This window comes from Natrix helvetica (assembly GCF_964273705.1).
Source record: "Natrix helvetica genome assembly, chromosome: Z".
Lineage (NCBI taxonomy): Eukaryota > Metazoa > Chordata > Lepidosauria > Squamata > Natricidae > Natrix > Natrix helvetica.
Window position 1 is genome coordinate 33,421,487 of NC_138554.1, and position 26,404 is coordinate 33,447,890.

At 39.0% G+C, this 26,404-nt stretch overlaps 2 protein-coding genes across 2 annotated transcripts; both read left to right on the forward strand.

Annotated features, from left to right (window-relative positions):
- Positions 1-14,953: 14,953 nt before the first annotated feature.
- Positions 14,954-15,886, forward strand: LOC309401483 (olfactory receptor 6F1-like; the record flags this gene model as incomplete). The annotated part of the gene is made up of 1 exon (XM_081970545.1): positions 14,954-15,886. The coding sequence occupies one exon, from the start codon at positions 14,954-14,956 to the stop codon at positions 15,884-15,886; it is 933 nt and encodes a 310-aa protein (XP_081826671.1).
- A 7,699-nt stretch (positions 15,887-23,585) lies between these two features.
- Positions 23,586-24,599, forward strand: LOC309401485 (olfactory receptor 6F1-like; the record flags this gene model as incomplete). Its single annotated transcript, XM_081970547.1, has 1 exon — positions 23,586-24,599. The coding sequence occupies one exon, from the start codon at positions 23,586-23,588 to the stop codon at positions 24,597-24,599; it is 1,014 nt and encodes a 337-aa protein (XP_081826673.1).
- Positions 24,600-26,404: the final 1,805 nt, after the last annotated feature.

Genomic DNA, 26,404 nt, shown 5'->3' on the forward strand with positions numbered 1-26,404 from the left:
ATTTTACAAAGATTTACAACTCTTGATGCAACCAGACCATGTGAAGAACCTACTGTGGGAGAAAGAGTTCAACAAGACGGGACTGCTCCAGGAGATGACGATCTACGACTGAGGTCAGTAGAGTATCTTCCTAATTATGCATGCTCCCAAAATCTTATTGAGTTTGAAATGCTCGGTGCTAGGCCAAAGCTCTCGTAGCCACAGCAATTTCACTCCCACACAGAAAGAAAAATGTATGATTCTCCCTGAACCTCTGAGCAAGCTATGGAAAGCTATTGTTATTACATAGAATCTTTTGAAAATGAGTTATTTCAAGCAAAAAGGGCTTATTCCATGCGCAAGTCAGAGAAGAGGGATTCCCATGCTTTTCAAATTTCTGAAAACATCATTTTGCCTTCTTCTCCAAAGCCTAAGACACACCCCCTGGTGGATATTGTGTCAGGCAAATCAGAACAGAGAGATGTACACACGTCACAACTGCCATGTGATCTCTTTTGTTCTCCAATTGCACATGCCAATTGCACACACAGGCAGAAATATTACAGCCAAAAGATGTAACCACAGCACCATCTCCTGACAGAAACAATTTACTACAGAGAGCAGATTACTCATATATTCAGGCTGCAATGCAACAAGTGTCTCCAAAAGCGCAATTTTCAGCACTCCCTGGCGGTGCACGTGCCTTCTCAGATGGAACACAACAGTACTTAATGCAGCCTCCAGCAAGCCATGCTTTTATTCCTCATCAAGCACCAGCACCAGCTAGATTTCAGCAACCACAGGTGCAACAGCAGCAAGCTTTTCAAATGCACATCCCTCAAAAGGCATTTTTTGCTCCTCCATTGACTGGTGAGTCAAAACTAAAAATGTCAGTACAGAATTATAAAGCCTGGGTCAGTGAGATTTCAATTTTGCTTCACAGAGAAGGTTCCCATTGTATGGTGTTTAATCCTCCTGCCCAGCCATGGACTCCTGAAATAGTTCCAGGTTCACCAACTCGAGAAAGCAAGTTACATAATTAAAGATGGAGATATTGTTGCTGAAACCATGCTAATCGGTGGTGTTTATTACTTAAAACCAAAGCCTAAACCGCAAGCACAGGCAAGTATACAAACTCCAAAAAGGGAGAGCACAGGCCCAGAGAGAGATGGTCCAGTGAGAGATCCTGTAGCTACTCCAAAGGCTCCTAAAGGCAACAAACAGAAAATAAGGAAGCAGGTTGCTCAGAGCAAGCCTGAGGTTCCTCATAAAACTGTTAATGTTGAAAAATCACTAATTGGTAAACCTTTGCATTCCAGGTGTATCCACAAGTGGCATGGAAGATTGGGGCATGCCAGTTTCCGTGTTCTTAAGAAAATGCCAGAGTTCGCAAAAGTTTGGATCTAAGAGGGTGTAAGGTGTTTTTGGATTGTGCAGTTTGCAGGAAAGCTAAATCCAAAGCAGCAGCCATTCCCAAACACCCTACATGCCTGTCAACATGCATTTTTGATTTGGTACACACTGATATAGTGGGTCCTTTTCCACCAACAATTGGTGGTAAAAAGTATTTTCTAACAATTATTGATAATCATTCTAGATATGGATTTGTATATCCTACGAAAGAGAAATCTGAGACCTTTCAGATCTTTAAAGACTTTGCAGCATTTGTTTCTACTCAATACCAAGTTCGCATCGCCAGAATCCAGAGTGACCGTGGTGCCGAATTCATGCCTCAGTGTTTCCAGGACTGGATGCGTAAGAATGGGATTCTTCATCAGACATCTGCTCTATACACACCAGCTCATAACCGAGTCGCAGAACGAAGACAAAGAGTTCTAAAACCATGATGTGTTGTCTCCTAGAAGACGCCAATCTCAGTAACATATACTGGGGTGAAGCTATCAAATATGCAAATTATATTGTCAACCGTACTTGGAGCAGTGTAATAAATCAAACTCCTTACTTCATGATGTATGGCTACAAGCCTGAACTCAAGAACCTCCACATTTTTGGTTCATACGCTATGGTGAACATTCCCTTAGCTCAAAGAAGAAAAGGAGGTCCAGCAGCAAAGAGACTGAGATGTATGGGTATTGATGATAATTCAAAATGGAGCAAATTTATTGACTCTAAACATGTAATTGTGATTTCCCAATCTGCTAATTTTGAGGAAGATGGTGATTGGTCCAGGATTCATTCCAATGATTAGAGTTTATTTTCCTAGAGATGATGTTGCAGATGCCACACAGCCTGATGACCAAGATTCACAGGCAGATATTCCATCTACTTCTTCAGAACCTGATGTTCTGTCTTCGTGAACTGCGGATGCTAATGCTAGCGACGAATGTGAGGACGAGGACAAAGCAGAAGAAGAATGGACTGTTGTTCCAAGATGTTCCAAGAGGGTCACAAAAGGAATACCTCCACAACGATATTCGTGGCAACTGAAAAAAACACCCTTGCCTTTGATTTGCAATGTTACACTTCCTCCTGATACATTCACACAAATCAAGCAGCTTCCTGATTCAGAGCAACAGAAATGGTATCAGGCAATGCAGGATGAAATGGACAGTTTAAAGAAACTTAATGTATTTACACCTGCAAAACCTCCAGCAAACAAAAAAGTCATTGGCACTCGATGGGTCTACAGAATCAAGAAGAAACCAAATGGTGAGTACATGGCCAGACTTGTAGCTCAGGGTTTCGCTCAACGTTATCCTGAGAACTACACAAACACGTACTCACCAACAGTCAGAACTGAGAGTGTAAAAATTGCTTTAACTACTACAACTATCCTTGGTTTAGAAGTTTTCCAGTTTGATGTGGACACTGCTTGTCTACATGCTGACCTAGATGAAGAGATCTACGTGAGAGGCCCTCCAGGATTCCAAAAGCAAGAAGGGGATACCTGAACACTTTCCTAGGATACTTTCCTAAACAAAAGTCTTTATGGTCTGAAACAGCCAGGTTTAATGTGGTACTTATGTCTTACTCACAAACTAAATTCAATGGGCTTTATTAAGTCCGAAAGTGATGAATGTGTGTTCACAAAAAGATCTAACAATGCATATGAGATAATTCTTGTTTATGTTAATGATAATGTTTATATTGGTCCAAATAAAAAAATGAGTGAGATTTTTGCTAAAGGTTTACAGAGATACTTCACATTGAAATCTTTAGGTCATATTAACACTTACTTAGGTGTTCAGATTGACAAAACACAGAAGGGGTTTAGTCTTTCACAAGAGGAGAATATTGACCACATCCTTCATCATTGCAACATGAAAGATGCTAACACAACAAAGACATCCATGCAAACAGATTTTCACAACTTAACACATGAACCAAGTCCTGAGTTCAAGAATCAAACACTTTATTATTTACCGTGCTTCTAGACCGCCCCCTCTCCCGAAAGGGACTTTATCGTTCATTCATTGGGTCACTGTTGTACATTAGTAGTTGGAACAGACCCGACATTGCACTTAGTGTTGATCTCTTATCTCAACACATAGGTAAGGCAAAACAATTTCATTGGTCATGTGTTGATAAATTATTAAAATACCTGAAACACACTAAACACATGAAGTTATTGCTAGAACTAACACATACTGATTATACAGAATTATGTTGTTATGCAGATTCGGGTTGGGCAAGTGATAAGAAGTCACGCAAAAGTACTTCAGGTTATATGATGTTCCTAAATGGATGTCCTGTTTACTGGCAAGTGAGAAAACAGAATTTTGTTTCTTGTTCCTCTACTGAAGCTGAATATGCTTGTGTTTCAAATGTTTGTCACTCTCTAACGTGATTTGATGCTTTGATCGCAGATATCTGGACACCTCCGATTCGACCAATCACTGTGATGGAAGATAATGAATCGGTGGTTTATATTTCTGAGTCACATTTCACAGGTTTTAGGTCCAGATACATTGACGTTCGTTATCAAAATACAAAGCAATTAGTTAAACAAGGTTTTGTTAAATTGCAATATGTATCTACACATGATCAAATTGCTGACATGCTCAACAAACCACTTCCAGCAGCTCAACACGAGTATCTGCGAAAGAAGATGTGCCTTATTTGATGGTTTACCTGATATCAGCCCAACCAGCAAAAGAAGGGGTCTCACTGTGTTTATTTGGTTTGCCAGCTGTGCTGAGATTTATTGTGCATGCCACAGTTCTTATCTGACAGGTTTTACTGCACAGGTCACACACATTCTTTCTTAACTTTTACTTCTGATCTTTTGTTCGCCTGCCAAGGGAGGTAAACACAAAGCTCTGCCAAGATGTGATTAATTCAGTTAGCAAGTTTGTATTTTTACATTCTTTTATATTAAAATATTTTTTTATTAGATCATGCCTCAGATTTATTTTCGCTTATTTCAAGAATATGTTACAAGGAAATTCCACGGTCCACACTTCCATAATTCAAGGCGGAATTCACACCCTAACAAAGGATTGCATGTGTACCTCAGTTTAGTTTCATATAGCTCTTGGCCCATCTTCAGACTCTTTCAACTTGGCTGTGGCTTAATTCATATTTTATATTGACTATGTTTCAATTAGGAGGTAATTCTCTAATTGGATTTATCTCAAGTAAATGTTCTTGGCTGAGAAGGGTTTCCACTATTTCCCTAGAATGTAAAAAGTTGCTGGCAGGAAAATTTAGGTATTTATTTAATTTATTTCTATATATGTGACTGCCCATTTCAAAGTGCTATGATGGGCAGCTGAACACATATATGATGGCTGTCAAAAAAGTCAAGATGGCAGCTGCAACCATGCAATTGAGACCCTTTCTTCCTTTTTTTTTTAACTTGGCTCATCAAAGAATTATAGGCATGTAGTGATAAATTGTTATGCTCTTGCACATTTACTGATAATTTCAAACAATTTTCCTCTCTGAGGACCAGACCATCTCATGTTTGTTATACAGTGCATTCAGAAAGTATTCAGACCCCTACACTTTTGTCAATTTTGTTGTACAGCAGTCTGATTATACAGTTGGTAATTTTCAAATGTAAGAAGTTTGGCACAACCACAATTCTTCCAAGAGCTGGTCATCTGGTCAAACTGATCAATCAGGTGAAAATTGCAATCAGATAAACTTGATTGTGCTCCAGAGATCCTGTGTGGAAATAGGACAGAGTTCCAGAAAGACAACCATGTTGCTTCACCGATCTTGGCTTTATGCAGAGTGGCTAGATGGAAGTCTTTCCTCAGTGCAAGACACAAATAAACATGCTTGGAGTTTGCAAAAAAGAACCTGAAGGACTCTCAGACTGCAAGGAGAAGATTATCTAGTGTGATGAAATCAAGATTGAACTGTTCGGCCTCAATTTAAAACATTATATCTGGGGGAAACCAGGCACCATTCTTCACCTGCCCAAAATGATCCCAACAGTGAAGCATAGTGGTGGCAGCATCATGCTGTGGGTGTGTTTTTCAGCAGCAGGGACTGAGAGACTGATCAAAATTGAGGGAAAGCTGAATGGACCAAGTACATTTGCTTCTTCTCTAAACAGCCCCTTGCTTTATCACTTCAAAGTATTGTATAATTCCTTAGATTAATTTTCTGCTATTTTCTGTAATATACATTTGATCTTCAACTTATTTCTTTAGGTAATTTTCCATGTATATCCTACTGTAATGAATCACTACTAAATTGGCTTATTCACCATGCAGTATGTCAATTGGGAAGGTGAAAGAGTATAAGAATGCAAATGTAATAGGGAAAAAAACTGAAAATGAAAGAGCAAAATGCTAATGCTCTGAAAAATACTTATCTCTCTCTCATATACAGATGTCTATAAATAGTGGAGGAGAGACACAGGTAAAAGAACATGTTAAACACTATTAAAGAATTAGAGATTAAACAGTGGGGAAAAATTTCAATGTAACTACATGAATACCAATGCTTGAGTATTTATGGTTTGTTTGGATATCTTAGTGAAGTTACATAAATACTGATAAATATATTTTCAAGGACACACCAGTGACGTGCAGTCAGGGGAGGCAGGGGAGGCAGAGCCTCACCGCTCTCATCATGAAAAGAAAAGAACAATCTCCCCTTTTTTCTTTCATCTCTTTCTTGCGTGTGCAAGCAAAATACTCTAGGATCACAGTGGCGGAGAAGAGCCACAGGAAGGAGAGGAATGGGACCACGTGTGCAAGAGGCAACCCTTCATGTTGGCTCAGGAGAGAAGGGAGTGGGACCACGTGTACAGGAGGCTCCTCAGCGCCAGCCTCAGATCAGCGCAGCCGCAGTCCCCTTCATGTTGGCTCAGGAAGGAGGGGAATGGGACCACGTGTGCAAGGGAAGGGGACCGCTGCTCATGCTGATCTGAGGCTGGCGCTGAGGAGGCTCCTGCACACGCGGTCCCATTCCCCTCCTTCCTGAGCCAACATGAAGGGCTGCCTCCTGCACACGTGGTCCCATTCCCCTCCTTCCTGTGGCTCTTCTCTGCAGCGTAGCGGAAGGAGTTGCTGTCCCCGCCACCGTGATCCTGGGATATTTTGCTTGCATGCTTGCAAAGTTCAAAGTTGTCACAGTCCTCCCTTCATGATGATAATTTGATGACGTCACCAGCCTCACCAGCCCTAAACCTCACCGCACGTCACTGGGACACACAATAGATTTTCTTCAGAAACATTTTATACTAAAACCTGTTTTTTGTAGCCAACAAATAGACATACTTTAATTTCTATTTGTTGGTTACAAAAAAATAACCATTCCAATGCAATGAATGTCTAAATGCCCCCTTTACTTCTTTGTTCCTTAGCGTGTAAATAAATGGATTCAGCAAGGGAGTTACAACTGTGTTCAAAATGTTCACTAATTTGGTCATTTCTAAAGAAGTCCATTTAGAAGGTTTAGCAAAGAGAAAAATAGTGGAACCATACCAAATAATGACAACAGCAAGATGAGAGGAAGATGTAGAAAATGCTTTTTGCTGCCCTTTGGCTGAAGGAATATGTAGGATGGTAGACATGATATAAATTTAGGAAAGTAGAGTTATCACACAGGATCCCATAGGTAATGCTGCAGGCCAGAATTATCCAGGAATCAATGTTGCAATATGAGTGATTAATCACATTGGGTCCCCAGAAAGTCAACCTTGCAATCAGAAAAGTTGGTATGAAAATAATGATGAACCCACAAAGTCAAGAGCTAGTTGCTAGCATGCTAGACAAATGAAAGTTCATGATGGTGCTGTAATGCAGAGGCTTCTGTGGGCCAAGCTGGAGGGGAAAAAGGGAATAGGATAGCAGAGGCTTCTGTGGGTGAAGTCTGAGGGACATAAGAGAATAGAATTTATACATATCAGTGGTGGGTTCTGGATCCTGTTGCAACCGGTATGCTGCAAAGGAGCTGGGCTTCCATCATGTGCACACTGCACACGCTTGTGCACTACTGCCCTGCGATGCTCCAGCTCCTTGGCGGAATGTTGCAGAGGTGCCGTATGCTGCGTGCGCATGGGCAAATGGCCTGGTTGGGTAAAATACAGGTAAGGAGGGTGGGCGGGTCCTCCGAAGCACCCTACCGGAACGATACCGGATGCTCCCAGCAAGCACTGGTATGCCTGAACCGAGGCGTACCAGCCGTAACCCACCACTGGTATGTATTTATGTGTTTGTTCATTTATTTATGTATGTCTATATTACCTTGGTATCCATTTCTAATTTGTAACTGTTCCTAGGACCACAAAAATTAAGTCACAATCCAATCCTCTTTGTTTCAAACTTGAACCAGAAAGTTCAAGTTTGCTATGGAATTCATACTTCATAATGCCTCACTTTTCTCAAATTTTATGTAGTGTGAAATTGTTTCCTCTGTGTATTTTATCCTCTCTAAATAGTTTACTTAGATTGTTAAAGTGCCAATAGAAACATATCTCCACAGGGATTAAATTAACCATGACATGAATATTTAAAAAAAATATTTTCAGTTAACGTACTAGAATCCAGTTTGATAAAACACACCAATTCCAGCATTTTTGGATACTTTTGCTTTCCATTTGTAAATAAAATGCTAAGAAAGTTTAATGTTCTGCAAATAGAAGAAAGATAAACTACAAATCATTATGCAAAATTTATATAGGTTAGTTCATGGATTATTGAAAAATTTACTCAGAAAATAAGGGTACCATTAGGAAAAGGTTATCATTAGGAAGTTTTATTGCTAAAATATACCAAAGATTTTGTGTGAAGGTAAGATAAATTTAATAATAATATTTTTCCATGTAACATTTTTTTCTGATTTTCTCTTCTTATGTTTTATAGTTTCTGATTGGCTGTAGTTAATTTTAACAGAGAATTTCCATATTATATTTTTTCTAAAGGAAGCACAACTTCTCAAATGGGCAATTGATTAGGGAAGATATTCCTTACAATTTTGAACTACATTTGAATGCTAATTCATCTTTTCTGCTCCTTCCTTTAAAATTTGTTTGGCTTCAATATATCCTGTCAATTGGGAAAAAGTGAATGATTAGGATTCTAAACAATCGTATAAGGAGAAAAGACAGAAAAATATTTCTTCTCTGCACTTCTCCCAAATCCAGTAATATTGGTGTGATAAGATATTGCATTTACATCCACAACAATGGACTTCTGTGTTAGAATTTAAACTTGTTTGGTGATGATGGTTACTCCATTGTTACCAGTGCGCTACTCAAAAAGGCATTAATCCAAAACACATTTTCCCTGTTTGGAAATTGTATCCTCTATATATAATTCATGCCTTTATTATCAAGATAGAATTTCCATAAATTGTACTCCTCTTAAAGAAGCAAATTGGATCGTCCTATTCATATTTCTCTTTAAAAAGACTCTATTTTTCCAATTCTATAATACACGCTGCCCAGAACTAATCCAAGTGAAGAATGGCAATAAATAAAATATTTCTCCATGTATCTGTCTGTTCTAACTGCAGAATGCTCAGATGTACCTTCTATTGAGAACAATAGGATGCATTTCTCTGTAAGTGTGAATATACAGATATAAAATGCTGCTCTTCTTTCTCAACATTAACTGCTGCCAGCAACACAAATCCATTGTTACCTAGAAAATCCCCCCCCCCCTTCTATAGCTTTTAAACAATTTGTGAACATTTTCATCAGTATTAAAGTTGAGTAAAAAAAAAATTAGGATTCAATGTATAATTATCTTCTGCCTTTTTCTATTTCCCCAGTAACAAAAATAAATGGTCTAGACAGACTAATGATCACATTGATTGGTATAAAGCAGCTTTGTATTATTATCATCTAAGTTTGTCTAGCTAGTAGTAGGGCTGATAACCATCCTGGACAACATAGCGTGGTTCTTTAAACAAAAGGAAACTAGGTCAAGCCACTTTGTAAAAAGTAAATATTGCAAAACTCCATCCATATACATTTTTCCTTCCCATGTTTGACTTCTACAATTTTTTAATAAAAGTTTTTTATTTTATTTTAATTTTCAAAACAAACACAAAATCTTCCTTCTTTACATACTGTAGAAGGTGTACAAGTTGGTTACAAAAGACTTTCGTGCATCTCTTCCAAAGTCATCAATCATCATTCATATTAACTTAAGTATTTTAACTCAGATATTTATATATGTTACCGTCATCATACCTCCATTTTCATTTGACTATAATTGTTTAAACGTCCTTCATCATAAAATATACCAAGATTTAATACATAACCACATACTGGCATTTCATTTACTATTTCTAAAATCTTCCAATGAGACTAAATCCTTATGTCCTATTCTAGCTAAACATCCATAATATTTAATAACAAAGTTTTCTATCCTTCTTTCAAAATCACTGTTTACAATTTACATCCCATTTCCTTATGTTGTACCCATACATATAGATAGATGATAGATAGATGATAGATAGATAGATAGATAGATAGATAGATAGGTATAGATATAGATATAGATATAGATATAGATATATACATTGTTATCATTATCCCTCCTTTATTTGACTATATCCTGAATCATATCATTTTTCCCTCTAATAATCAAGACTTAACTGAATCTAACTTAATTCTTTTTTAATTAACCTTTATATATAATCCAAAAGGTTTTCTAACCTTCCTTTCATGGGTACCATTCAATATTCATATCCAGTTATTACTTATAATAACACTACATATTGTATACATTATTATCATTATGAATTATTTCTTAACTACATGTATTATCACTAAATTTCACTAAGTTTAGCTAGTTTTAAATTATACTCTTCCATCTATCAACCTGTATCTTTCCAGTAGCAAAACAGTTTCATATCTTCTGCCATTTGTGGTGTCAGTCCTCTAATCATCTCCTTAATCAGCTTTGTTTGGACTCCTCATAGCAACTCTTTGCTTATAAAATCTCTCATGTAATTTTTATGCCCTTCTTCTGTTTCCTTAATCAGCTTGTCTTTGATTGTCGGTAGTGTTATCAATGATATTGCTAATAAAATTTCTCTCTTTAAATCCATAAATTATTTTGTTTTCTCTTCTTCTGTATCTTGCCATCTGGGGTAGATTTCCCCTCCATTTAATTCCTCTTTCAGTATTCCACTTTCCCTTTTCAGAGACAAACCAATCAACATAAATATCAGCAATTTTAATTTATTTATATTCATTTTCCTCTTCGATTTTAAGGATTTTAATCACCACATTTTCCATTTGATTAACATCTTCAACTTCTTCATCATATCAGGCCTATGCTATGAAGTACACAAATAATAAGAATATGTTGAATTGTACCCTGAAATTACTAGAAGCTAGTGCAGTTTATAAACGGATGGTGTAACATGGGTATATTCATGACCACAACTACCCGTCCCAATGCACTTTAAATCAGTTGTACCTTCCAAGTCTTCTTAAATGGAGACTTATGTAAAACACATTCCACTAATTAAAATGAGATGTAATTAAGGCGTGCTTGACCATGAGCAGGGGCCCCAAATCTATAAGTAGGAAAAATGTCTCACAAAATAAACTTCTGCAAAGGTTTTCTTGACTTTACTTGCCAATGGCTCTTCTGTCAGGAGCTTAAAGTACAATTGGACACCCAAATTATGCACCAATTGTACTTACAGGAAAATCTTTGCAGACATTTATCTTGTGGGTCAGTTTTTCCTATTTGTGGATTGGCAGGCCCTGCTCGTGATAAAGCATGGTGATCAAGCAAACTCATTAAGATCTAAAGCTGAAAAATTCCTAGCTTAACAGCATTCTAAAATCCACAAACATTTATCCTTATTAGACTTCAGCAGACATCTGTTCCTTCTCACCCAGATTCCCAAAACTTTTAGACACTCAGTTGGGTCAGTTTCTGATTTCATCCCAAGAGAGGAATATTGTTAAAATCTCTTCTTCAGTTTTGGAAGGCAAATGTGCAATTGTCCCATATTCAGAAAAGCCATGCTATTTTATTGTAGGATATGTTGAGGGTTTTTTGATATGCTGTCAATTTTATTAAATATCATTATAATTTTACTATATTGTCACATTTTATTGCATTATCACAAATAAGACAGAACCATGTTATGTAAAAGAATTTCAGATAACTTGGTTGATAAATATATTAAGTATCCTTTTCTTTTAAGGATAGGCTTTTCATTAGCTTTCATTTCAAATCCTGTCAATAACAAATATTAGTCTTTTGGCATTTCTAAAAATCATTTTGCTGTTGCTCATAAAAATATCAGTCACTAATACAGATCATGATAAATTAAGATATCCAAAATGCAAGGCACAGAAAAAATGTAATATTGTAAAATAATTCATATTGGTGACGCTGATACTATAGCATAAATTAATATTATTTATTTATTTATTTATTATTCACATTTATAGACCGCCCCCTCTCCCGGAAAGGACTCGGGGCGGTGTACAGTCACTAAAATGCATTATAAAATACATAGACAAAACAGTTAAATAATTAAATACGTAGGTGAAGGAGGTTATAAGACTGTAATAGAATAATAAATATAGTACATTAAAAGCTTATTAAAACCCCAAACCCAATTAAAATGAATAAATCCCCGGGAGGTGAAACTAAGAAAGTGCCAGGCCAGCTGATTGAAATAGGTGAGTCTTTAACTTTTGCCGGAAGGAACGGAGGTCGGTGGTAGTTCGAATGTCTGGGGGGAGGTCATTCCAGAGGGTTGGGCCCATCACAGAGAAGGATCTACTCCTAGGTGTCGCCCGCTGGCATTGCCTAGCAGACGGCACCAGGAGGAGCCCCTCCCTGTGTGAGCGGATAGGTCGCAGGGACGTATGTGGAAGGATGCGATCCTGCAGATAACTAGGTCCTCTGCCATGGAGCGCTTTAAAGATGGTGATCAATACCTTGAAACGCACCCGAAAGGCCACAGGTAGCCAGTGCAGCTCGCGCAGGAGAGGTGTTACGTGGGAGTAACGTGTACTTCCCATAATAACCCGCGCGGCTGCGTTCTGAACTAGCTGCAGTCTCCGGATGCGTCCCAAGGGAAGCCCCATGTAGAGGGCATTACAGTAGTCCAGGCGAGACGTCACCAGCGCATGAGTGACCGTGCGCAGGGCACTCCGGTCCAGTAGGGGGCGCAATTGGCGCACCAGGCGAACCTGGTGGAATGCCCCCCTTGCCACGGCTGCCACATGGTCCTCCATTGACAGCCGGGCATCAAGGAGGACACCCAAATTGCGCGCCCGCTCCACAGGGGACAATTGTTCGCCCCCTATGGCCAGCGATGGAGTCAGCTGGCTGAACCGAGGTGCCGGTAACCACAGCCACTCGGTCTTGGAGGGGTTGAGTTTGAGTCTGTTGTCCCCCATCCAGACCCCGACGGCTTCCAAACACCGGGACATCACTTCGACAGCCTCGTTGGGGTGGTTTGGGGTTGAAATATACAGCTGAGTATCATCAGCGTAGAGATGGTACTCAACCCCAAAACCACGGATGATTTCACCCAGCGGCTTCACATATGCGTTGAACAGGAGAGGCGAGAGGACCGACCCCTGTGGCACCCCACAAGTGAGTGGCCTCAGGGATGACCTCTGTCCCCCTGTCAACACACATTGCTTCCGGTCGGAGAGGTAGGAGCCGAACCACCGCAAAACGGTGCCTCCGACTCCCATCCCCTCCAACCGGCGCAATAGGATACCATGGTCGATGGTATCAAAAGCCGCCGAGAGGTCTAATAGGACCAGGATAGAGGAGCAACCCCTATCTCTGGCCCTCCAGAGATCATCAACCAACGCGACCAAGGCTGTCTCAGTGCTGTGCCCGGGTCGGAAGCCGGACTGGCGTGGGTCTAGATAGTCGGATTCGTCTAGGTGTCGCGGGAACTGCTGCGCCACCACATTCTCGACAACCTTCGCCAAGAAGGGGAGGTTGGAGACTGGACGATAGTTAGCTAGCTCCATTGGGTCGAGCGAAGGCCTCTTGAGCAAGGGTCTCACCACCGCCTCTTTCAAGGCGGTTGGTAAGTATCCCTCACCCAGTGAGGCGCTCACCAGGCCCAGGAGCCAGCCTCGTGTCACCTCCCAGGCTGCCAGTACCAGCCAGGAGGGGCACGGGTCCGTTAAACAAGTGGTGGGTCGCAGCCGTCCACGCAACCTGTCTAAATCCTCGGGGGCAACAGAGTCAAACTCCTCCCAGAATGGTCTCTCAAGACTCGCTGTTGGCGGCTCGTCTGGTCCACTGACGGAGGTCCACCCGCTCCGGATCTGATCGATTTTGTCCTGAAGATATTCCCCAAACTCCTCTGCTCTACCCTGTAAGGGTGTCTCCCGCGCCCTCTGCGATAAAAGGGAGCGAGTCACCCTAAACAGGGCGGCAGGGCGGTTATCCGCGGACGCAATAAGAGCAGCACAATGTCTACGTTTGGCCGCTCTTATTGCCACCAGGTAAGTCCGCAAATAGGCTCTTACCTGTGTTCGGTCAGATTCGGAGCGTGAGGACCTCCACCTGCTCTCTAGACGTCTCCTGTGGCGCTTCATCACCCTAAGCTCCTCAGTAAACCAAGGAGCCCGGGTGGGTCGATGCCGCAGGAGAGGTCGCAAAGGCGCAACCCGGTCCAAGGCCCCAGTCATCGCCCTATTCCAGGCAGTCACTAGGTCCTCGGAGCGGGAGCGGGACAAGGCTACAGGAATTGGCCCAAGCTCCGTCTGGAATCTATCAGATTCCATCAGGTGCCTGGGGCGGTACCAGTTTATAGAGTCTGGTTCCGCCTCCTCGCGGTGGGGGATAGCGCCAGGGAAGTCCAGCCGGAGGGATGAGTGGTCTGACCATGACAGGGGCGTGATGACTAAATCCCCTATTCCCAGATCACTCGTCCACTGTTCAGATACAAAAATGAGGTCCAGTGTGTGGCCCCCTTCGTGAGTGGGGCCCTGCACTAATTGGGTCAGGTCCATGGCCGTCATGGAAGCCATGAACTCCCGAGCCACCTCGGAAGCCGCTCCCATTGACGGCAAGTTGAAGTCCCCCATGACCAAAAGTCTGGGAGTCTCAACTGCCGTCGCTGAGATTAGCTCGAGGAGCTCGGGCAGGGCTGCTGATGCATAGCGAGGAGCCAAGTATACAATCAGCAAGCCCCACTGCCTCCCTGGGCCCCAGTTCACACCAAGGGACTCACACCCGGGTATCTGAGGGACAGTGAACTCCCTCGGCTCTAAACATTCCCGCATAACCACCGCCACCCCTCCACCCTTACCCAGGGCCCGAGGCTGATGGAATGCACGGAAACCCGGTGGGCACATTTCCACGAGGGGTAAACCACCCTCGTGGCCCAACCAGGTCTCCGTTATCCCTGCAAGGTCTAGCTCCCCCTCTGAGATCAACTCATTAATGAGGGGGGCCTTGTTGGTGACAGACCTTGCGTTGCAAAGCATCAGCCGCAGGCCCTGGCTCTGTAGGACTTGTTATTAGTACTGTTACATTTTAGTGAAATCTTCTGTTCATAAATTTGGTATTTTTTTTTTCCATTTCAGATGGAAATGCTGAACCATGGACAACTAAATACCACAAGGGTTACAGAATTTATTCTTCTTGGCTTCCCAGGCTCACCAGATTTTCAGCTCTCCATCTTCATAATTTTTTTAATCATATACCTTCTGACCATCTTAGGAAATCTCTCCATCATCCTTCTCATAATAACATATCAGCATCTCCACACTCCCATGTACATTTTCCTTTACAATCTTGCTTTATTGGAAATATGGTTTACAACAGCCTCCATCCCTAAGATCCTTGCCATCCTTCTAGGGGGAAGCAGAAGTATATCTTTCTCTTGCTGCATTCTGCAGTTATATTTCATTTTTTCTTTTGGATGCACTGAACAGTTGCTATTAGCTGTGATGGCTTATGACAGATATTTGGCCATATGTTATCCTTTGCATTACAGCACTATCATGACTACCAACCTGTCTTGTAAGATAGCTCTTGGATGTTGGCTGGGGAGTTTCCTTCTTATTTGCATACCCACATACATGGTTACAATACTGTCCTTCTGTGGGTCCAATGTGATCAATAATTTCTATTGTAACCTTGATTCTTGGATCATACTGTCATGTACAGATACACGTTTCATTGAGCTAACATTTTTTTTCATGGCTATTATAGTTGTTATAGGCTCCTGTATGATTACCCTTCTTTCCTATATGTACATTATTTCCACAATCCTACACATCCCTTCCACCAAAGGTCGACAAAAAGCTTTTTCCACATGTTCTTCCCACCTTGCTGTTGTGATCATTTGGTATGGTTCCACCATGTTCCTCTTTGTCAAGCCTTCTAAAGAAATTTCTTTAGAAAAGAATAAGTTAGTAAGTGTCTTCAATGTAATTTTGGTCCCACTTCTGAATCCTTTTATTTATACATTAAGAAACAAAGACATTAGGGATGTCTTGAAGAATGTATTTCACAGGTGATTGATAAATTATTGACTGATATAAAAGATTCAGAAATCTTTAAAACAAATGTTTTAAATGTTCAGCAATGTTGAATTTCAACTCTTATAGTTGGCAGTAAAGTATTCCTAAACTAGCCACATCTCCAGAACCGTTTCAATGAAGTTGCATTGCTGATGTCCTCATTCTGGAGCAATTGTGGAATATATTTGTTATCTATTTATTTTTCTCTCTATGTTTAAATATGTTAGCATTAAATAAATGTTTAAAAAACAATCACTCTGTGACTCACTTAACAAGGCTGGGAGGGGATGGAAAGAACAGGTTTATTCTTACCCTTTTTCCTTTGGAATATTTTGATCTATTCATATTTTTTATCTAAAAGGAAAGCTCAGACAGGCAATCAATTATTAGGGTGTAAGAATGTTGTCATTCATTCACTCATTGAAGAAATAGTTTCACAACTGATCCTAAAATCTGGGTATCAAGTGCACAGTTCATTTATATAGATAATTATTGTCTGAACAAATGGAACACAATGTAGCACTGATTGTGTTACCTAGTTTGTCTAATCAAATGTGTGCAAGAAAACCAAACATAGAGTGTGTCAAGGACCCTTCACAGTGGAATACCACTTGTCCCACTGGGATTCCCGCCTGGTGCCTTTGTCAGTAGGTATGATTGGCATTTTGAGAAACTGTAATGAATATTCCAAGAAAATGAGTTCAATCAGAGGTTCCAAAATGAAAATGACCCTTCACAAACATGTTTTGTATAAGGTGAACATTGCTGCATGCTATCATTTTCAGTACATCAGAAATTAATTATCAATCCCCTTTTATCCCAAAGGTGCTTTTTTTCAGGAGGCAACTTGACTTGTTTTTTGATTCCTTACTTTCCTGTCAGAGCTGAAGAAACTTCTTGGATGAGAAGCGAAATGTCTTAAAAGAAGAAATAAGAAAATTCAGTTGCCTCCTGCAAAAAAGCACCTTTGGGATAACCACTACCTCAAAGACTGAAAATCTCTACCATTCCCAGTAAGGATATGGCTAGCTGACGAGAGCTAAATTGCTTGAAATAGATCAATAGTCTCCCTTTATTGATTTACCAGCACAAATGCAATACACACACACATACAGACACACACACACATACATACTGTACATACATACATACAAACATACATATACTGTATTTTTTGGAGTATAAGACTCACTGGAGTATAAGATGCACTAAGGCAGTGCAAACAACCGGCCCTACGGGCAAACCGGATGTTCAGGAACAGACTTTTGTTTGCTCTTAGGGCCGGTTTAAGCCCCTTCAGGGGCCTTCTGGAGGCTTCCCTGAAGCTCCGGAGGACAAAAACCAACCTTATGAGCAAACCAGAAGTCACTTCTGGTTTGTCCGGAAGGCCTCTGAAGGCTCCTGAGGGTTTAAACCGGTCGTACGAGCAAACTGGAAGTCCATTCTTGAACTTCCAGTTTGCCCGTAGGGCCAGTTTTTTGTGTTCCGGAACTTTCCTGAAGCCTCCGGAGTGCCTCGGATGGGGGGGGGGCTCTTTTCACCCGTCCTAGACTCCTATAAACCTTCTGGAGACTGGGGAAGGCAAAAAATGGGCTCAGAAAAAGGCTAAAGTCAGCTTGCCAGCACACGCATGCGCACTGGGCAGCTGACAGGGCAACACCTTGCATGTGCTGACAAATGGTTCCATGTGCCACCAGTGGCATGAGTGCCATAGGTTCACTATTCCGGCACTAAGGTTTTGAAGATGCAAATTTTTAAAAAAAGTTTTTGCAATCTACAAACTTCTCCAAAATGGCCCATTTTTCATGAAAACTGTCCGTTTTTTTTTTAAAAAAAGGGCATGAATAGCCTTTAGGAGGGTTGTAGAGTGCTCCGGGGGGGGGGGCAAAAACAATAAAAAATCGGGCCGTTTTTTTTTTGCAAAAATGCCCCTGATTTTTGTCAAAAAAGGGCATAGATAGCCTTTAGGGGGCTTATAGAGTGCTCCTGGGGGGGCAAAATTGGGGGGGGGGCAAAATTGAGGGGGGAAAGTCCATGTTTTGCTCATTTCTGCCCTCCCTGGGTGCAAAATGGCTATGCATGGCCGTTTTGGTGAAGGGGGTGGGCTTTTGAGAGGCAAAAAAATGCTGTATTCAGTGTATAAAATGCACCCAGATTTTTATCCTCTTTTTTGAGGGAAAAAGATTCTTTGAAAAATATGGTACATATACATATATGTTAACATATATGTATACACACAGAGAGAGGTTAATTAATTATAAAATGTTGGTGTTGATTTTTAGCAACTATCTAATAGCTAGATCTATTCCCAACCTAATCCCAACCCTCATTACTGAGTCCATCGACTCTCCTACTGGTCATCTTATTCTCCTCTTTCTCATATAAAGGAAAACAGAAGAGATTGAAATAATGTGTGTAGACTTCCTCTTCTACCTTTCACCACAATCATCTGAAGGTATGCACTCATGAAAGTTCACTGTCCAAAAACAACCCAGTAAATTTTCACAAGAGTCACAAACAAAGATTCAAAATTAGGGCTCTTGATAAATTAGTTTCTCAAACACACATTTGCTAATAGTCCAGTACTTATGATTTATATTAATATTGATTGTTTCCTGATTGCTTATTTGTACCCTGTGGTTATCACTAAGTGTCATACCTTATGATTCTTGATGAATGTATCTTGTCTTTTTATGTACACTGAGAGCATATGCACCAAATTCCTTTTGTGTCCAATTACACTTGGCCAATAAATAATTATATTCTTTTAAATTTGCTAATTATTAACTTTTCAGAGCATTATAAGGATTTAATATCAACCCAGTCCTACTTGTTCCAAGCTTGGACCAACAGTTGTAATTTCATGCTATTGTAATAATACTTCATAAAGTAAACTTTTTTGAAAAAGTTTTATGAAGCAATCAAATTTCTTCTGTTTATTTTCTCCTTCCGCCCCCCCAAAAAAGTTTACTTGGTCAATATGACACTAATTAGAAACAGTTCTCAACTGGGATTAAATTAATTGTACCATTAATGTTTTTGAAATACTTTTGGTCATTGCACTAGAATCCAGTTTGACAATGCAGACCAGTATGCTCAATACTGATAACTCTGAAAACTTTTGTGTTCCATTTGTCAATGAAATGCTAAGAAAATTAGCTTTTCTCCAAAAAATAGATGGGAAAATACAGATCAGTGGAAAGCTAAATATATCTTTATGGTCAGAGATTTTCATGGATGTAATGGGTTACTGAGAACTTCACTTAGAAGATAAGAAAGGAAAGTCACCAGGAAATTTTATTGCTGAGACATTTTGTATGAAGGTAAGATAAACTTAATAATGTTTTTCCTTGTAACACTTCTTCTGGAGATCTCTTCTTAAATTTTACAGTTGCTTGGTACCTGTAGTTTCTTAATCAGAAAAAATACACTTACTTTGAAGCAAGCAAAATGACTCAAATAAGGAAATGATTTGGGAAGATATTCCTGACATTACTTTGATTTAACTCCTTCCTTTGAATGTTTAATTTCTTTTTTCCTCTTTTTATTACTTTTCTCAATCTTCCCTCAGGATTTTTGATTTCACCAAATCCTATCAATTGGGGAAAGGTGAATCATTAGGATTCTAGACAGTAGCATAATGGGGAAAAAAAACTCTTCTCTGAATTTCAGCAATTTTAAATTCAATAATATTGATATCAAGATGTATTGTGTTTACACCCACAACAACAGATTTCCATATTAGAATTTAAACTTATATGGTGTTGAGTGTCTTCAAGGTCACTCAATTGCTACCAATGGTAAAAAGGCACCAATTCAAAGTAAAGCCATACCTATGTTGAAACTATACCCTCACTTTGCATATCATTCATGCTTTCACCGTCAAACTAGATTTTCCATAAATTGCAGTTCTTTTCTAGAAACAAATTACACTAGAATTATCTTGTTCACATTTCAATTAAAAAATAGGTTCCTCCCCAATCCTTACCCTCCCTCTCTCATTCTCTTTCTCTTTTTCTCCAGTAGAAATGTATGCATATTTCTTCTAATGCGTGTAAAAAATAAATAGGATTTATTTCTCTCTATGTATAGGAATGGAGTTACACAATGTTGCTTTTCTTTGAGTTTGGGTTGTACTTTAACAGTTGCTTCTAACAATAAATAAATCCAGTGTTTATGGGGGGGATCATTTAAGACATTTAAAATCCCCTCCCACATTTTAAATTTGAATCAGTAAAACCTTAGGACCGAATAACAGTTTTCTGTCTTTATTTTTTTCAACTACACAAATGAATGGCCCACATGGACTGCTGCAACTTCAGTATTAAACAGCATCTGTGTAATTGTCTTCTAAGCATGACTAGCTAATAGCAAGACTGATAGCCATCCTGGAAAACAAGAGTTTGGTTTTTTAAACCAAAGGGAAGCATGTTCTGGGATGTTGTACAGAATAAATATGCTAAAAATATTTCTTGCCCTTTTAGGTTATTTTGCCACTGATTCATACTATTTTGATATTTTTTTCTCACTCTCACATCTCCAAACAGCAAAATTTGAGCTAGCCCAGACTCAGGCAAGGTCTGTTAAGGAGAAAGGAGTAAATATTTCCTGGGAAAGGGGGTACTCATTCAGTACTTATTTGTGACTATACATTGATCTAGATTTCAATTAATTTATCAGGTAAATTGCTAAATCTGTGTTGATTGTGAGATAAACTATAGCTGGTTTGCAGAAATGCAGATAACTATTAGATAGTACCAAAAATGGACGGAAAGATTGATATGTGCACTAACACAAGCTAGAACATAAAAATAAACTGGAATGAGGCATTATTTTGATTTTAATGGAAGTATTTGGTAAGGACGTATGACCAAAATGATCACTCAAAGGGTCAGGGGCTGGCTATTCTCAAACTCTTCATACAGCTTAATGACCTTTATTCAATGATTGATACAAACTGATATATCTATGTGTAAGTATGTTCCTTAGTTTAAAAGAGTAATCATTTGCTGGGAAGTTAGCTATGCATCCAGTGTTAATATGCTTTAATATATTCAAATACAGACAGTCCTTGTTAGTGATTATTCATTTATAATGACTATTCAGTTATAATAGTGCTGAATGAAGAGGCTTACAGTCAATCAAAATTGCAGCCATTGCAGTGTCCCCATGATCAAATAATGATGATTGGAAAATTGGAAAATGGTAGGTTACAACTACTGCAGCATCCCAGAAATCATGTAATTGCAATCTGCAATCTTCACCTGGCCAGAAGAAATAATTCCATGTACTTAACACCTGCAACCAGGAATGCCAGAGCTATCATTGCACACATATCTAAGTTGTACAGTTATGTGACTTTTTAATAATAATAAATAAATAAATATTTATTTCTTAGCCGCACCCTCTCCCGAAGGACTCGGGGCGGCGTACAATGAAACATATGAAATAAATATGTGGACAAAACAAACATATAACAGAGACATATACCGAGACATACACAAGGAGGAGGTCGGCTGATGAATAAAAAACAATTAGAATACAGTGATTAAAAAACCCCTAAATAATTAAATATAATTAAAATACCCAATTAAAAACCCGTCAGGAGCGATATGGTTAGATCAAAGTTGAGCCAGGCCAGCTACTTGGAATAGGTGGGTCTTAAGCTTAATACGAAAGGAGCGGAGGTCAGAGGTATTCCTAATATCCGGAGGGAGGTCATTCCACAGGGCTGGGCCCGCCACAGAGAAGGCTCTACTCCTAGGCGCCGCCCCCCGACACTGTCTAGTGGACAGCACCTGGAGGAGGCCCTCTCTGTGCGAGCTTTGTTTTATTTTATGATCATGTGACTTAGTGACAGAGTTCCCAGTCCCAATTATAGTCATTAACTGATGAATACCTAATCTATAAATCATAAATCACTCAATCCATGTCTGGCATCCCCTTTTTGTTGCATGTTGTACAATGTCAAAACATGGGCCATTATAGCAAAACCTATGAAGTGTCATTACATTGCTGGGAAATCATGGGATGTATTTCTTAAAGAAATAAAGGAAAATAGGAGTTGTTCATCCAATAGGTCCCCAAATTATGTATCAGTTCACACTCCAAGGGAGTGCCATTCCGTTAAGATCTAAGGATGGAAAATCATCATCAGGGAAACTTAAAACTCATAACCTTTCATCCTTATTAGACTTTACTGAAATGTGATCATCCCCACCCAGACTCCCACAATTATTTAGGTATTGAGACAGAATCTTGATGGCATCACTTTGATGGTAATCTGAATATCATCAATGTGCTGATAATACCTGATCTTATGCCAGTGGAGTATCTAACCCAGCAGTTTCAGATAGATTAAATAGGACTGGGAGAGAGTAAAGTTCTGAAAAGTCACACTGTATAGGACCTGACAGAGGCCTAGAACTCTGCTCATCAATATAATGAAACAAACTTCAGTGGAAAGAAGAATACACTGCTGTGAGTGTTCATTTCTGCCCCTGAATTGATCCCAAAGAAAACTATGAATAATGATACTTTTAGCCACTATTAGAAGTGCTTTCTGAATATGGCTGTTTTCTTGAATATAGAATATAGTTAACCAAATTAAGGCAACATCATCTATACTAATAAAAAGTGGGGTTTTCTTTCAGTTTATTTAGAATGGAATGGAATTCAGTTTATTAGCACTGATTATGTTACCTAGTTTGAATAATGAAACATCTGCAAGAAAACAATCAAATTCAGAAAGCACCAAGGACCCCTCATTTCAATTCTGAGCTACAAATATTCTCCTTGAATGGAATATTTGGAATTACCTTGGAAGACAAAGGAAAAGTTTCTGCCTATGTCATGATCAAATAAAGGAGGGAGGAGTAATGGGCAGAGAAACTATTTAGAAAATATTTTCTAATCCTTTCCATCACTAACTAATCAATTGCTAAAAAGAGAAGGCAGGAGGTTTGACTTTCCAAATTTCTAATACTTATGTTAGCCTCCCAAGTAGACAGACAGAAAACACACCAATGTGAGATAATTGTATTTTATCATAAAGCTATATTATCAGAATCTGGGAAATCTGAAAATATAAATCTTATATCTTTTTATCACCTGATAATTTGGGTGGATCCTTTCTAGCTTCTTTTACTCAGGTCCTCCCCCTTTTTCTTCCTGATTGTTATCTTGGCAAAATCAATCAATCAATCAATCAATCAATCAATCAATCAATCTCTCTCTCTTGACCAGCCAAGAAGTACATTGAACTAATACACAGATAATCCAATTTCTACAGTTTCAAGGACTTTGTTTACTTCCCCAGGACCAACAAGTTCAATACCTTTCAAAATAAACAATACAATATAGTCACATTGGGTCCTATTCAACTCCATATAATCTGCACAACTAGAATCTATCGCAGTATGGACCTGAGCAACCTTATCTACCAGATGCTTCTAATGTGGCCTTGAAAATAGCTCTCCCTCCCTAGGATGGTCGGATTCATCTAAATTGGCTGCCTAGCTAAGTTTTGTGAACAACATCTTGGAATAGTCTGACTTTAATTGCTGAATGTATTTATTTGTTTATTTATTTGTTTCATGGTTAATTACTTATTAAATTGCTTCAGTTGACATTTTGTTCCAGCCTCACCTGATTTAATTCTTTAATGATTTTTAATATATATATATATTTACATTAGATGTTTACTGAACGACAGAGGAATGAAACTTCCATCATGGAATTTATACTCCTAGGATTTGGGAATCTTCATGGTCTACAGATCATCCTCTTTATGATATTCTTGGCTATATACATAATAACTTTATCTGGTAACATCCTCATTTTGCTTGTTGTGTCAACTAATCAAGGCCTCCACACTCCCATGTATTTTTTTCTAGGAAATTTCTCCTTCCTTGAAATCTGGTACACAACTTCTATTATACCAAAGATGCTGAGGACACTCTTAACAATGCATGAAGCTATCTCCTTCTCTGCTTGTGTTACTCAATTTTATTTCTTTGGGTCTATGGCAGTCATTGAATGTTACCTTTTGGCAGTGATGTCATATGACCGTTACTTAGCCATCTGCAATCCACTTCGTTATACATCTATCATGAACATCAAAATCTGTCTTCAGATGGCAGCTGGTTCCTGGATAAGTGGATTCCTGACTTCTATAGCCCCCATTGTACTCACTTTCAGTTTGCCATTTTGTGCCTCCAATGAAATTGATCATTTTTTCTGTGATTTAGCTCCTGTCACAAAGCTTTCCTGTTCTGACCCTTATGTTGCAGAGATAACAACCTTCATTTTAGCATCAATGGTGACTATAGGTCCCTTTCTTCTCACAGTAGCTTCTTATGTCAATATTATTTCTACTATTCTTAAAATCCCCTCTGCCCAGGGGAAACAGAAAGCATTCTCAACATGTTCTTCTCATCTCATTGTAGTGACATTATTTTATGGCACTCTAGGTACCATTTATGCAGCCCCTTCAGCCAAACAGTCTCCAATTCTCAATAAACTCTTCTCTTTGCTATACACTGTGATTACCCCCATGATGAACCCCATGATTTACAGTCTGAGAAATAAAGATGTCAAAGAAGCTCTGAGGAAGCTTATCTGCAAAAACTCCTATTGTACCTGTGTCAATAACATGGTGGATCAAGAAACAATGTTTAAGGAAATACCAGTGGAAGTTGAGAAAAGCTGATACCTGAATGTTGAAGCATGATCCTATCCTTTAATTAAAGTTAAATGTGTCTTTAATTTATTTACTCTCAATATTTTAATGTGTGTATGGAATTAGCACATTTGCTGAAAAACTTTGAATGTTAATAATCACAACTTAATCTCTGGAAACCAGAGAAAACCATTAATTATTTTTTAATTGCAACCAATTTCATTGTATTTAAGCACAATGACAATAAAGATTATACTTATACTTACCATTATGCAAGAACACCTATACAAGTGGTGTACCTAACATATAAATTATTTAACTCACATCAAAGTATTTTTATATGATTATTTTCATCCCAACCAAATAAGAGAAAAAAAACTTGCAAAAAATGGGTCCTGCAATTTATTCCATTTCCTTAAAGTTTTATGTCAAATGACTGGGTGGAGGTGACCCTAGAAAAAGGAACTGTCAAAGTTTTTCTTAGAGGAGCATATTAGAATTTTATTTTTTTAAAGAGTTTTGGGGGTGCAGGGTTAGATGCAATTTGGTTTAACTCTTGCCTTTATTTTTTTCCCCAGCACCCCAAATGTATTGCATCTTCCTTAAATTCAGTTAAATTACTATTGCATATTAATATAATGGTGAACTCCATATTTTTAAGATGGATTAGGCAACCATTTGCCTGAAAATGTATAGAATTTTCTACTTGAACAAGGAGGTTGGACTAGAAGACACCCAATGTCCCTTCCAACTCTGTTATTCTGTATCCTGAGTTCTGAAAACAACGGAGTACTGGGTCTGACACTGTTTTCTGTTCTCAACTTGAAGGAATATGAGCTATAATATGTTAGTTTCCATAGTTCCCAATATACAGTTCCTTCAAGATACAAATGTATTTATTTTCTCAACCTGGGTCCCATAGCTATTGTTAAAAATCACAGGATTTCATCTTTCATTTTCTTTGCTTCTTTTAGGGCTCAGGATCAGTCTTTTGATCATGTATAACTAGCTGCCAATGCACACAGCTCTTAAGTTATAAAAAGTCACAGTGATATTTTGAATTTATGTTGGGCCACCTGAAAATGTACTTATAACTTGGTTCTGAAGTTCTGACTCTGCCTGTCTTATGATAATGTGATCAGATTTCTGGAAGTTGGCAACTAGCCCATATTAATCTCCATTTGCAGTCTCCCGCAGTCACATCTTTGCCATAAAGAAGCATTTATTTTGCAAAAATGCCACGTAGTGAATATTTGATTCACTTAGTGATTGCAGTTCTCACTTAACTACCATGGCAGTTGCTTCAGAATCACAGCATTGGCTCTTGACCACTACAAAACAAGAAGGTTATAAAATCAGGTCAGTCACATGAAGACCCACTTATGTCAAGAACTATCTGTACTAAAGAACAGTAGTTGCCACTGATTGCTGAATTAAGATGGGCAGTGGGTTCAAGGATTGCATGTCTACCTCAGTTTAGTTTCATATAGCTCTTGGCCCATCTTCAGACTCTTTCAACTTTGCTGTGGCTTAATTCATATTTTTTATTGACTATGCTTCAATTAGGAGGTAATTCTCTAGTTGGATTTATCTCAAGTAAATGTTCTTGGCTGAGAAGGGTTTCCACTATTTCCCTAGAATGTAAAAAGTTGCTGGCAGGGAAATTTAGGTATTTATTTAATTTATTTCTATATATATGACTGCCCATCTCAAAGTGCTATGATGGGCAGCTAAACACATATATGATGGTTGTTAAAAAAGTCAAGATGGCAGCTGAAACCATGCAATTGAGACTCTTTCTTCCTCTTTTTTTACTTGGCTCATCAAAGAATTAT